Source organism: Vitis vinifera, chromosome 13 (assembly GCF_030704535.1).
Source record: "Vitis vinifera cultivar Pinot Noir 40024 chromosome 13, ASM3070453v1".
NCBI classification, from domain to species: domain Eukaryota; kingdom Viridiplantae; phylum Streptophyta; class Magnoliopsida; order Vitales; family Vitaceae; genus Vitis; species Vitis vinifera.
In genome coordinates this window covers 488,923-503,254 of record NC_081817.1, presented here as the reverse complement: position 1 = coordinate 503,254, position 14,332 = coordinate 488,923, and the positions used below count along the sequence as shown (strand labels likewise).

The window sequence follows — 14,332 nt, the reverse complement described above, 5'->3', positions numbered from 1 at the left end:
TAACCACCAAAAAAAATTTAGTTCTTTTAAGACTGGGTTATTATGCAAGAGAAGAGGGAAAAATAGGAGATTAAAGAGAATATATCTCCTTCCATCCGGCCATTTCCAGAGGGAAAATATTAGCCCTCCAAGAGCATGAACAGAGAATACTGTTTTGATACAAAGAGAAACAAAATGACTAGGTTAGCTTCACTTGTGCAGAACATGAACAGAGAAAACTTTTTTGATTCAAAGAAACAAACAAAAAATGGCTTAGTGAGCTTCATATGCCCAAGTAAGGTACTTCTTGGTTGTGTTCATTGAACTACTCAAAAAAGCCCTTTTTTTCCATTCCATGTACTTGCGCTCAGCTACACAAGTCTATTTTCATCCACAACAAGAGCTTTAAACAAATGTCAACATTAACCCATCTGGAGGAAGAACAACCTTTTCCATAGCTAACAGGGCATTTGCACCAGTGTTTAATTCATGCTTCCTTGTACACATCCTTTTTTTTTACACTCTATTAGAAACTGCAAGCTCAGGTCCAAAATGAAGAAATTCATTTTCTGTGAACCCAATCACACGATACAGATCACAAGCAACACAAATAATCAAACAGAACCCAGACACCTCATCTGGTCTGCAATTTCGAACAAGAAAACAAGCATTCCAGCTGTACTCTTCCTTATAACCAAAAGGATAACAAACAGCATAAGCACGACATTTCATTGCTCACTGAAACGATATATGACGCAAACGTAACAAACACCCATGTCTTGAAAAAAACATTGAAGGCACAAACCAAGGTCTATCTCCAAATGGAAACTACAAGAATTTGGCCTAACTCCCTCATATTACCCCTTTTGATGAGCAACCTTAACCTTTTTTATACCTCACAATTATGGTCCGAGGTACTTGTGATTGTATCCACTCTGCTCCTCCTTCAATAGATAACTTTCCAAGGAGACTTTCAGAGCAGGAACTTAATTGTCAAGTGCACTTTATAAGGTGAATCTAATCAATCTATGAATCTATGATGCTGTTCACCCTAAAAAACTGAGCACCTAAACTATTTACAAACAGAGCATCTGAAGTAACAATTCTGTCCTGATTCAGTTGCGTTCATTCATTCTTTCAGGTCAGAGACAAAGCCCTATCTTGGTACACTAAATCAATTACCCATATCAAAGAGCAAACACATAACAAAGAAACAAACAGAACATAAATACCTCAATTGTCTATTAGTCGATGAGGAAGATAATGGGGTCGGTCCCGCCGTCCCGCAGTCATCCTCCTTATAACACAACAACAACGGACAACAAACACAGCATGAGCATAACAGTTTTCCACCGAGACGAACACCAACAGTGAGACTCCAACACCCACATAAACAGAAGCAGTGTTTTGATATTCAGTAATTTGAAACCTAAACACACTACAACAACAGAAACTGATTTACAAATAAGATGAATTCAACCTTAGAAATTTTTTATCGACTCAAGCTTCCGTGTTCTTCCCCTTGACACTACCTTTCTTAGCGACAACCGCTCCGTTTTCGTTCTCGTGTGGCTGATGAAATACGCCGGAGAAGTTGGTGGAGAGATCGGAGTAGAGCGAAACAACCTTGGAAATATTTCCATTAATCTCCTGAATTAGGGCAACATTCTTGACGAGATTATCAGGAATCTTGGACTGGTGGTTCTCGTTAACCTGCTGAATCAAAACGCGGTTCCGATCCAACACGGACTGCACCTGCCGAAAGCTGTCGTTGAAGGTCTCCCAAACCTCAGCGCTGCCCTCCTCCGCCTCCCCGCCGGAGTCATCTCCTTCGTCCGCGGGGCCGAAACCTGCTCGACGGTGATCAACGGTCGCGGAGCTTTGTCGACTGCGACGGCGGCGGTGGCGGCGGAATCCATTGGAGGCGTCGTCGTCCATGTTAGATTCGGCCGGCGATGGTGAGGAATCCCGCTTTCTCAGGCATGTATCTCTCCGTACTTGTCTGACTTGATAAAAGAGACAGAGAGGGAGGCTTGAAGGGCACGCGCTGAAGTGGAGGTGTGGTGGTAGTGGGACGAAGTTAATCAAGAAAATATCTTCTGGAGGAGTTTCATTGGAGAAGGGATATTTTAACTTTTAAGAAATGAAAAAGAGCAAAAGTGGAGTGGGCAACTACTAATCAAGCTGCTCTGCTGGATCCGTCTCCAAATATCTTTCTGTTTATTTAATATTATATATATATAAATTTAGTACCGCCAACCGTACACTAGGCTGCCACGTCAATATATCAGTTCGTTCTGTGATGCACGTCGTGGGACATCAAATATGGATAGTTGGATTTGAAAGACAAAAATCGGATTTTTGGCAAATTTTTAAACTGTCATAATGGAAAAAATAATTTTAAATCTATTGTAATTTTTTGTCAGATAAGAAAGGAAAAAAATATTTTTTTATTATAAAAAAATCGTCTTTTTAAAAAGTGAGAAATCATTTTTTTGAAGAGATAATTTTATAAAAAAAAATTATAAAAATTGGGAGATGGTAATTTTTTACCAAAAAAAATAAATAAGTAAAACCAAAATTGTGAGGTATAAAAATTGATTATATAAATATAGACAATGATTTAAAACAAAATAGATAAAATTTATTTTTAAAAATATTTGAAGGTATTCTCATCACAAAACAAATTTTTATTCTATAAAACATCAATTTTTATTCTAAAACACTTTTCAAATAAAACCTATTGCTCCAAAAAAAATTGAACTATCAAAGTTTTATTTAAAACTATTCAAAAAATGATTTCGTGAAACATTTCTTACAATTATAACTTCTACCTCTAACAATTATGAATTTAGCTTCATCTTCAGAGCTAAAATGGGCCAAAAACTTTCCTATTGTTGATATATATAAAACTCTAATTTAAGTCTTTGTTTACTTTGAATTTAGTTATTAAACTTATCAAAATTTTAAAGTAACCAACGAAGTTAAGGTGAAAGTTCAAAAAAAGAACAAGAATTCGTTTTGATAGTGTTTTTAAAAAACATTTTTAATTCAAAAAGTGTTTTTAAGAAAAAAAAAAAAAAATGTTTTAACAAAAATTTTAAAAATGATTGAAAACTTGTCTAAAAGCACTTGAATAGAAATAAAGTTAAACACACTAAATTTTCTTTTAAAAAAAATTATGTTTTTGAATTATTTGAGGTTTTTTTTAATTGATAAAAGGCAAAGGATAAATTTTTTATTTAATATAAAATAATAGAGGAGAAATATGTAATAATTTAGTCCAACCCCGGGATAGGGATTTGTAACTTACCCTCAAGAGGACTGATTTTATCATTATGCTTAAATTTACCCTCAAGGGACTTGCAATCAATCAACATATATATATAAAAGTGAGTGGGAAGTTGCCTTCAATTCCAAATAAACTGATGAAATTGTCGCTCAGTTGGTCTCAGTAGCAGTCTTCGAAACAAAAATTACATCCATATATATTATCCTTTTAATCATATATTAATTTTTTTAATTTCCTTTTGTGTTAAAACCATTACTTGAGACGGTGCCGATGTGATTGGAAGACTAATTAATGAATATTTTCAAAAGTAATGAGACTTTTTTTTTGCAAGGATGCTTTTGTCTCAAACTCGTACCAAAACGAGAACAATGAGAAAGTTAGGTAACAATTTCCATGTGCAAACACCAATCAACTTCAACCACCATTGTTTTTTTATTCAAGATGCTTGAAGCCTCCTTCCTAATAGTTCAAGTACTAGTCAGAACTTTGCATTGATTCTCTTAATTCTCACAGATTTATGTAATCGAAATGGCTCATTAATATGTTTCACTTACAGACAATATCCAAGTAGTAGTTTCTTCGTGACAGTCATATGAATGGGGGCGGCTAATCAGTTGGTTTCCTCTTCCTCCCAAGAACAGAAGCTCTCTGGAATCTGGGTCCACCCATCCGCCATTTCTTAAATGCTGCCATAGAGGATTGGGCTGTCTCATACACTTCAAAATGTACAATGTTAAAATAAATATGAGAGGTGATAGTAGAAAATAATATATTGGAAATTTGTCAAATCAATCTTACAATTGGTTTCTTCTTTTGTTAGAAGTGTCAAGACTTTGGGAACCGGTGTGGATGCAGCTGTATGTGCCTTGCTCAAAACTTCCTTGTACCTGCTCAAAAAGGCCTGAAGGAGCAAGGATCCAATGGTTCTATCACCAACCCTATCCACCATCAAAGCAGCTTAATGAGAATCAATGTTGTAACTCATGAAATGTAATTATTGTAAATTCAACATTTAGTAACATCTAGCTGCGTTTTTAAATGACAAAAACCCAATTAAACCTTGAAGTCAGATGCACAATGGTTATCAAGTTATGTAAGGAGAAATGGTGATCAACAAAAGGTCAATTTGTTTTTGTTCCTCATTTTATTTTTTTTTTGAGGATTTTCTGCATTGTTTTCCAACTCCGATTGAGTTGTCATTGTTTCACAAATTTTGAAAGAACAATGATTTTACAGAGGGCATATATTTAGGTGGGTAGAATCGTGATTGCTCTGATCATTCATAGGCATGGTCCAGATGAAAGATGGGATCTAGGTTTGCAGATCATAACCATCCTTTCTCTGGCAGTTCCTTAACTGAAAGTTCATGGCAGATGAAAGATGGAGTTCTGCTATCTCACAAGAATGTCTTCGAGCTCCAGCACAGAAAGTTTATGGTTTTCTTGGGGGAGGTTCTCTTCTGAAATCAAAAAGCAGCACCATGGGCTTAATTTGCCATATGTGGCAAGTAGGATATTTTGCTATGCAAACTGAGGCAACAATACAAGAATTTTGCTCTTGCTCTAATGATCTCCGAGACCAGCTAATGAACTTGAAGATCATGGACAATAATCACAAACTAGGAACTAGGTGCCTGTGCGGGTTTCATTGCTTGTTCTAGGTTATGCTCCACTGATTCCCCATTGTTTCCCTCCAGCTTGGTTGGGAGCTTTTGGCCCTAGAATATATTGGCTCTCAGCCCAACCCCCATCCCAACTGCAGAAAAAGGGTCAGAAAAATGCTCTGGACATAACCTCAATACACCCAACAAATGAAAAAAAAACATAACTATAATTGGTATAGTGTAGTCTCACTTCTGGAGCCTTGCATTACATCTTGGAGATTGAACTCCCCAAGCTTAGAGTTCCATCCTTCTAAATTTGATGAAGCACCATGTAAAGGCAATAATGAATGAAAAGATCATCAAGTAACTTAAGCAATAATGAGCAGAAACTTAACATTATCTAGTTTTAAGGTACAAGATATCATCGACTGGGTTAACTATGCACACAAGAAGTAAATAAATGGGAAGAGAAACTCACAATGGGGCTACCTTGCACCCCAGTTCATAGAAATATGGACATCGGCTCCTTAGATCCACACATGGAGCATCTGCTTGGATTTCCTTCCTGGTTCTGGTATTAAAGTCCAACAAGGGGAAGACAAGGCCACATTATTAGTACAGAAACAGGCAATTCATCATGCTTATATTTTAGATAGAAACATATGCAAGGGTTCATGGTCAGACCATCTTGTTAACTGAACTCCTCAGCAAAGTGAAACTAGTTGTTTGAAACAGCCCGCCACATTCTTTTAGATGGAAAGGAAAAATAAAATAATGTAGACAACAAACCTTAACAGTTGGATGTTAGAGCATGATGCCATGGATCAACAACACCTCATGGATTTTTAGGGGAGAGTCCCATCGATGAAAATAAACTGCACGACTAAGGTCAAGTGTTGCCTAAGGTGTTTTTTAGCTATAACTTATGGGCCACATGTTCCTAATCATGTCATATATGTACCTATTTGTAAAGTGAGCACATGCTATATGATCAATGTAAAGTCTGCCTTTTACTGTTGCTAAGGTTAAAATCCAGACAGCTGTTAGAGGTTTACTTTTGATTGAAACAGGCAGGAACATGAATTGTCACTGCTTGTCTCTGGAGTAACTCATGAGCAAGCCAGAAGGGCAGCTCTACCTTTGAACCTTGTTCAACCTGAAAAATACAATCAGGAAAATATCAGAAGCCAGCAATAAATTATCCCCTTAGCTTCAGTTTTCTTTTGTTTGCTTCTTGGAAAGAACTAGGAAAAGTTATTTCTTAAAAATCATTTAGAAAGCATCCCATTTAAAGCATTATTCTTTCTTTCTGTCATTTTCACCCAAAACAAAGCAGAGCCTTGGAATTTACACTGTTTGTTTCAGCACTAGGATCAAGGATTCCAACTCCATTTGCCGCTTTTTGGAACACAGCAGAGACGAGCTGTCATAAAATGCAAAACATGGTAAAAAATTAGAATCAGGGAAAGGTTTTTTCCAAGTAAAACCATCTAGTATGAGAAAATAAAAGTGCTTACCTCTTCCTCTACAATAATTTCATCAATGTTGTAATAATGTGCCATTTTTAAAGTCCTTTCCAACTTTGTGAAGCCAGCTTAGTAAGGCAATTGGTCAATGTATTTCAGGCTGGCATCTAACTTAGCTGTCAAAACTTCCAATATCCGGAAGACTGCAAATGCAAACCAAGGGAAATATTATGATTAATTATTAGGTCAAATCACATTATTCAATCTCATGAGCAGTAACCAGCCACTAAAAAATAACTACTCCAAGGCCTACACTTAATCCTAGAGGATCCTGCTATGTCAGGTAGAGGTTCATCTTCTCTGCTATCAAGTTTCCCACTCCACCCTGAAATAGAGTTTTTATAGTTGTACCTAGTGGTTGGCATATCATCTTTTATTTCAAATGAAGGCCTAAGCAGTCTCATAGTTTGGATACGGGAACTTTTGGACTTTTGGTTGCAGGCATATGAATCTGAGATCTCAGTCCCTTGTGCTCCTTACTGAACTTAATACAAGACAGAGAGCGTTGCACAGAAAACCGACAAAGGCCATCACAAAGTTTGTTGTATAATGAGAATTGACTTGTAAATCAGGGGGTCATGATTTCTAGCCACTTCCAAAATGTTCAATATAGTAATTTTTTAATCACAAATTTAATAGAAAATTTTATAATTCATTTCAATTTTGGCCAGCATGAAAATCCATCAGAAACCCATGAATCTAAAGTGTGCCTAATTATCTAATTTAGAAGAAAATAACAAAGAAGGCTTGGAGGTGCAATCGTCCAACATTTAGCGCAGTACAGAACCATTGATCCAGAGAAAATAAAGCATGCATAGCTGCAATAGCAATCAATTCAGAGAACCCCATCTTCCACTTTGAAAGCTCAAATCAGTTCTGTTTGCTGTTGAAAGTTCAAATCAGATCACAGAATCTGCAGATGATCCCAAATTTCAATTTCTGCAATATGATTGACTAAGAAAGAGGGATGGTGACTCCAGATTCTAGATCAAGGATTCCCAAATCTATTACGTGGATGCCCAAAAAAGCCTATTGAGTCATGCTGGGGTTTAAGAAAAATAGATCACCCGGTTATTCATAAATTAAACCTAACTTGTTCCGACTAAAATAAATAAATTCCTCTTGCATTAAAGTTAAATTAAAAAAAAAAATCACAAAATAACCAAAGCATTTTAATTCATCTTGTAAATTAGAGGCAGACACAATAACAATGAAGAAAACAAATCTGAAGAAAATTCTACAATTATCTCAATTCCCCAGTTCAGATTTTCTATTTTTTCCCCACTTCTTTCAGTCAATCAGAAGAGCCTACCTCAAAATATGTGAATGACCTTCCTTTTACAGCTATTATCAAAGAAACACCAGAATTCAGTAGCTGAAGTGAGAAAACCCTAGAGGACTCTGAAACTAAATGCATATTCAATCAACCAAAGAAAAAAATAAAGAAAAAACGAAAAATTTCAAAATACAAACAGATTGGAAGTCAATTGTAATAAATTTTTCAGAAAAAATGGAAAAGAAAATCACCTGAGGATTTCTTCTTCTACAGCAACGGCATCTGGCGGGAGAAAGAGGGGCAGAAGTGGAGGGAAACTCAAATATAAAAAAAATGGTGGGTCGTCATTTATATATTGAAGTTCACAAATGCCAGGCCCAATAAATAAAAGCCCAACCCAAAACAAAACAAGACATTTTTAGTTCTGGGTAAGAAAATATTGGAAAAAAATAAAAAATTCTTATTGATTCACTCTGAAAATAGAGAATTAAATGTAAAAAATTATTAAATTTTTTATATTTTTTATTATATATTCAAACCCAACTTTTATTTTATTTTTTGTTTTTTTCTTTCTCCTCCTCCCCTTTCTACCCAAGTTAATAAAAAATTTAATTTGAAGGATAAATTAATTATAAATATAAATTAATTATATGAAAATATTTCGCGAATAAAACAAATAACCTTTATTTATTTGCTAGAAATGCTCTCCATCCATTTCTATCACATTTACAAGTTTCAGGGAGTGAGTGGGATTATATTTTTCTTTTGGAGCCAAGTATTTCTAAAATCAATGCTAGGATAAAATAATAAATAAAAATTAATTAATGTAATAATAATAATTATTTTTTAAATTCCTTTTTTTACGGTGCTTCAATGGAGGTTCTGAAGTGGGGCAGCGTTGATTTGAGGGATTCTCCAACCATGGTGGTGGAAGAAGCTTAAGGGATGGCGGTGAAGTATGGCCATGATTGGCAGTGGCGTTGTAACACTATAATTGCTCATGCTACGATGAATCTCACATATCATCACAAATTGAACACATAAGATGAAATGATTGGTTCACTTGGACGTTTCAAAATAAAGCATCAATAAAAGATTTTTGAAACAAAGAAATTTGATTTTAAAACTAGCTTCAAAATTTGCATTTTAAAATTAAAGGAACACTTTTCCTTTTTATGCAAGTTATTTCTTAAATTTTGCCCATTTTAGTATATTATTGTTTGTATTTTGTATTTTTTATTTTACCTTAAATCAGTTCATAAATCACAACATGTTCTGAATTGCATAATAAGTTCTGCATATTACAATATTGTGATTCTTAGGTAATTCATTTTTCTTATAATATTTCTCAGAATATTCCTAAATCCTAATGAATCTCTTCTTGAATTTGTAGATCCTATCATTAACAGGAACATGGAAGAGCTGGGAAAGGAAATGACTAAATATTATGGGGGGTTGTCATTAGCTGTCGTTGTGCTTGGAGGGCTTCTGGCTACAAAACACACATTCTATGAATGGGAGATGGGGCATAGAAATGTTGAGTCATGCTTGAGAGGCAAAGGCAATGAGCAAGAAGGCAAAGGAGTGTCAGATGTGTTGGCTTTAAGTTACCAAGATTTGTCATGCCACTTAAAACCATGTTTCCTTTCTTTGGGCCATTTTCCTGAGGATTATGAATTAAATACTAGTTGATACTTCGGTCCAAATGTGGGTCGCTGAAGGAATTATACCAGGCATACCTTAAAAAGAGATGGGAGAAGAAACATTGGAGGATGTTGCAGAAGCATATTTGGATGAGCCAATTGGGAGGTGTATGGTTCAAGTGGGAGCAAGGAGTTCAAATGGAAAAGTTGTCTCCTCCATGACCTTATGCGAGATTTGTGCTTGCTAAAAGCAAGAGAAGAAACTCTTCTTGAGATTACCAATCTTCTGCAAGAGGAAACCATTTCATCCTCTGGTAACAGCAACCACTCTAAAGAAAGTCCGAAGACGAGCCATAAATTTGGATCAAGGTGTTCCTGTGGAGTGTCTAGCAGAGGCTACATCAGTTTTTAAAAATAGAGATGAGCATGCTAATAGGTATGTCAATTTGAATATAGAAAATGATACCCACCTTCGGTCTTTTCTAACATTCAGTTGCCAACCAAATGTAGTCCACTGGATGCTGAGGGAATTGGACTTCAAGGACTTCAGATTATTAAGAGTGTTAAATCTCGAGGGACTTGTTTTGGAAGAAAAATTAATAAGAGCAGTAGGCAACCTTATACACTTGAAATACTTGAGTTTGAAAGAACCTTGGCTGTTCTGCTTCCCATCATCTGTAGGCAATTTGGGGTGCATGCGACACTGGATTTACAGTTTCACATTGCCCTAACTTGTTGGAGAATACATGATGTGAAATGCAGGATGAAATGGCCGAGACACCTCTACCTTCCTGAAACCAACTACGTTCCCATAAATATTCATAATGGTAGAGTGCTATGGGACAATCTTAGCAACTTGGGGACACTAGCAAACTTCAATGCAAGAAAGTGGGTCGTAAAAGATTTGGCACAATTGACCAAGCTTCGTAAAGTGAAGATGATTGATCTCAAAAGCTTCAAAGAGTGGAGGTAATCCTCAAACTCTCTTGTCCCATTTCCAGTCATCTTTGTTCCTTGGTTTTGATCAATGTAGGCACTGAAAGGGAAGAAACAGATGTAATGCAATCGTCGACATGTAAACAACTTGATAAATTACACCTGAATCGAAAAATAAGCAACTTGCCTACGCACCACCACTTCCCTCCAAACCTCACCAAGTTAACCTTGAAGTATTCTCAACTAAATGAAGATCTAATAGGAATTTTGGAGAGACTTGTTAAGTTGACAATCCTTCGATTATTGAATGTTGCATACGATGGTTTCCCTCAACTCAAACATCTGACTCTCTATGATGCCCCCCGCTTGAAAAGGTTGAGGGTGAATAAAGGTGCAATGCCTAGTCTTAAGGATTTAAGTATTGGAGTATGGTTCCTGAAGGACTAAGGTACATTACTACCCTTAAGGTCTTGCTGATTCAGAATATGCCTAGAAAATTCGTAAAGAGACTTGCGCCATCTCAATCATTTGGTGAAAGTGTTTGGAAACTCATTTGCGCCTTTTCATGTTTCTTTCTATATACATAAACACATCAATTTTTTTTTTTTTTTTATAAATTATTCAAGATCCTTTTCTTTGCACCAAAAGAACATGGTTTTATCACAGATTGACCTAGTTATGGAATTGCTCATAGTTCTATGCATGATATGAAAAATAAGTATTTGCCTTCTCAACCAATATTCACACTGCTTTTTAATAAATTTATTTGTTTAAAAAAGAAAAAAAAAAGGATGACATCAACTTCTTCATTTCATTTGACCCTAGTATATCAATGTTCTGTGCAGATGATTTGAGAGGTGCATCTAACCATGATTTTATGTTTAATTACCAGGTACCTAAAGGCTAAAGGAAAGCAACAACCACTGAAGACAGACTTACCGATGAAGTAAAGCTAAATGTGAGTTGTTACTTGTAAGCAGTTAGCCTAATTAGAACATTGTTTGTGAACTATAGTGAGAGTACTACAACATGAAATTAAACTTATTGTGATCTGAACACAATATTCCTATGAATTTTTCTATAAGATTGGTGTGTTGACTTATCAGAAATGTTATGTTCTTGGTGGATAATTTAAGAAGTGCTTCTACTAATGATTTTGTGTTTATTTGCTAGGTCCCTCAAGACAAGCAGCAATCTTCCAAGACAAACTTGCTCATGGACTCCATCAAGGGGGTAGATTATGAAGAAGTAATGATACATGGGAGTTGCTGTACTTGTGAGTGACGGCTCATGTTATACATCCTATTTTATCAAGCAGAAGAAGTGTGGTACTAGATGCAATTTGACTTTCTGTGATCTCAAGACAATATTCCTGTGATTTTTTTTTCTTTTTAATTGGTGTGTTGGCCTTGTTTGTGACTAATAAATCTGGGATTGTGTTTCTATTGGTCCTCATTGTGCCCTTTTGTTATTGTCTATATGTTGTGTAGAAGAAAATTGGATATTTCAATAATATTTCCCCTTGTTTCTTTGTTCTTTAAACATAAAATATTTTCAGAAAGTAATGAATCCAGCGGCCACTCAAACAGTGGGTTTTTCTTTGTTCTAAAAATATGATTAACTAGTTTAATTCAATCTAGGGAGGTTGAAAGAGAAGATTGAATGTGGGAGATTTGTGATGTTGATCATTGGGGAAATTGAGAAAGAGTTGAAGGAATTTGAGAAAGCAAGGTTTTGTTTGGAAACATTTTCGAAGATAGGATTTAAAAAATCATTTCTGAAAATATATTTTATATATGCCGGTGCTGTGCTGACCTTGCTGAGGGTTGGTGCCAACTGCAGACCCCTCTTGCCGGCCTCATGTTCCATCCTTTTGCATGATTTGAGTGTTCCAGATTCCCATGTGCAAAGGGGTTCCATCCTTTTGTTTGATTTGAGTGTGCCAGATTCCATGTGTATTATTGGAGAGAGCCTCCAATTCTATATTTAAGTTTGTTTCACTTACCCTATTGCTTATCCTCAATAGAGAATTAGGATAAAGTTTGAATTATTTAAATCCTCTATATACATACTTTGAATTTATATATATATAAACATGAAAAATAAATATTATTGATTTTAAGTTTATTTATACATATTTTAAATATTTATAATTATTTTTAATTTTAATAAAATATAAACTATATATTTATGATATCACTAGTTCCATCATAGTTCGATCACCAATCTGACAAACCAATAAATTTAAAATTTTTTTGGTTCAATGATTGTTCAATTTTCAAAACATTGGTTATTTTCACTTATGTGAAACCAATGTTTGGTTAATATCGGTTTTGATGATAACAAAATAAGGTTTAAAACTAATGATTATATTTTAAGTGTGATTAGGTAAGACGATTTCCAAAGTGGCAATCACAAAGACAAATCAAACCAAAGAAAAATCATGAAGAAGAAGATCACCTCAAGGAGAAGTGTTTTTTAAGACCCAAGCTTCATAAGATTTCTTTGTAAGGTTGTTGGTGTACTAGGATTTTCATACATTACATTCTTTACTTATGTATCGAAATCATCCAAAAGTTATTTTATTTTAAATATTTTTAAAATTGGATGATTTCATGTTTTCAATTAAAATCTTGTGTCAAATGTTTTTCAAACTTGTTTAAACGGTTTTAAGTTGAAAAAGTTGGTTGTTGAGCCAAAAATGGCTCAACTGGTTAAACCGGATGAATAGTTCCGATCGACCCCCAGCTCAACCGGTCGAGGGTGCACAAAAATTTTTCTTTCTTCCAGAATGGTTGTTCAACCGATTAAGGTCCAGTTGAGGTTCGGTTGAGGTCCAACGGTCACCTGCCAAGCATTAAATGCTAATGGCTAGTCAACCAGTCGACCCTCAACTCGACCGGTTGAACCCCCAATAGCTAGTTTGACTTTTTTTTTTTTTTCTATAAAAAGGTTTCAATCTTTATTGTTTCATAAACTTAACTTCCCAAACCTTTCTTGAATATATTTGAACCTTGGAAGAGTGTTTTTGAGTGCACCATTGTTCTAAAACTTGCATATCTTTAATGCACCATTCAATCCTAATTTTAAATTGTATCTTTTGAGTTTAAAGTTTTTGTACTAAAATATTATGAAATCATTTATTTGTAAATCTTTGAGAGGAAGTTTCTCAAGTGTGGGGTATCACTTGAGGGGTTGTTCAAGAGTGGGATATCTCTTAAAAAATGTAAAGGGTGCTTAGAACCAAAAGTCCAAAAAGGTGAATTGGAACCATAATTCAATTGTATTGGTTGAAGGCTTGATTTGAAAGCCTTGAATTAGTGGAACCTCAAGTTTGGGATTGAAACTAAAGGAGAGTGGATGTAGGCCGGGTTGCGTCGAACCACTATAAAATCTTGTGTTTGCATTCTCTCTTCCCTACTCTTTTAATTTATGTACAATTGTCTTTATATTGTTTATTATATATTTACATATAATTATCTCTTATATTCATATAGTTTAAATTTGCAAAAAGAAACCATCACCTTATTCACCCCCTTTTAGGGTGATTACCATATATCAGATTAACCTAATTTTTTTAACAACTTATTTTCTAAAAACAATTTTAAACAATAGTTATACAAATATAAAATTATTTTTTAAAAAAATACATATTTAAAAATATAGAAAACAGATTAAAAACTTTTCAACTCTTAAACAAACTATTATTTTGAGAACAATTTTCAAAAAACAATTTCTAAAATTTTTTTTCTGAATTATCTCTTAAAACACTTTTTAAATTGAGCCTTAATCCACACTTTTATCATGATGTAAAGGCAACCAATTAGTCCCTTTTTTTGGCTCTGATTTCTTGCATTATTTTTTTGCTTCCATATATTTATCCAAAAGATGAAAAAACCTCCATCTTTCTAAAATCATCTTCATACCTGGAAATTTCTTCTTCTCAGCAGTGGCGGCTGCTGGCACAAAATGGGATGAGAGATAAGAACCAATTATGATAATATTTTAAAATCCAAAGTTTGAGTTTTGATATTTTGGGTCATTTAGACTCAAAAGAAAAAAAAAATAATTCCTATC

The 14,332-nt window shown here is 34.7% G+C and overlaps 2 protein-coding genes across 5 annotated transcripts; both read right to left on the bottom strand.

The window, feature by feature from the left end:
* Nucleotides 1–1,199: 1,199 nt before the first annotated feature.
* On the bottom strand, nt 1,200–2,183 carry LOC100253526 (protein EARLY FLOWERING 4). Its single transcript, XM_002270697.4, has one exon. It carries the CDS (start codon nt 1,915–1,917, stop codon nt 1,480–1,482), a length of 438 nt encoding a protein of 145 aa, XP_002270733.1. The 5' UTR covers nt 1,918–2,183; the 3' UTR covers nt 1,200–1,479.
* A 1,482-nt stretch (nt 2,184–3,665) lies between these two features.
* Nucleotides 3,666–8,012, bottom strand: LOC100253648 (DNA replication complex GINS protein PSF3). 4 transcript variants are annotated; one of them, XM_010659971.2, is made up of 8 exons: nt 7,928–8,005; nt 7,713–7,744; nt 6,392–6,543; nt 6,226–6,297; nt 5,930–6,030; nt 5,353–5,445; nt 4,070–4,209; nt 3,666–3,987 (listed from the first exon to the last, which is right to left on the bottom strand). In XM_010659971.2, the coding sequence occupies exons 3-8, from the start codon at nt 6,434–6,436 to the stop codon at nt 3,878–3,880; spliced, it is 561 nt and encodes a 186-aa protein (XP_010658273.1). In that variant the 5' UTR covers nt 6,437–6,543; nt 7,713–7,744; nt 7,928–8,005; the 3' UTR covers nt 3,666–3,877. The 4 variants fall into 4 exon arrangements, with proteins under 4 accessions (XP_010658273.1, XP_010658275.1, XP_019079549.1 ...); XM_010659973.3 differs by having other exon boundaries at nt 7,713–7,807; nt 7,928–7,994; XM_019224004.1 differs by having other exon boundaries at nt 7,713–7,801; nt 7,928–7,994.
* Between the last annotated feature and the right edge of the window lie 6,320 nt (nt 8,013–14,332).

Bases quoted from the DNA above. Each gene is read 5' to 3' on its own strand.
- LOC100253648 (XM_002271165.3), bottom strand. From the start codon at position 6,436: ATGGCACATTATTACAACATTGATGAAATTATTGTAGAGGAAGAG. The intron at 6,031-6,225 runs GTAAATTCCAAG...TGTATTTTTCAG, and splicing joins CTAGTGCTGAAACAAACAGT to GTTGAACAAGGTTCAAAGGT. The intron at 5,446-5,929 runs GTAAACCTCTAA...CTTTAATACCAG, and splicing joins CCTGCCTGTTTCAATCAAAA to AACCAGGAAGGAAATCCAAG.
- LOC100253526 (XM_002270697.4), bottom strand. From the start codon at position 1,917: ATGGACGACGACGCCTCCAATGGATTCCGCCGCCACCGCCGCCGTCGC.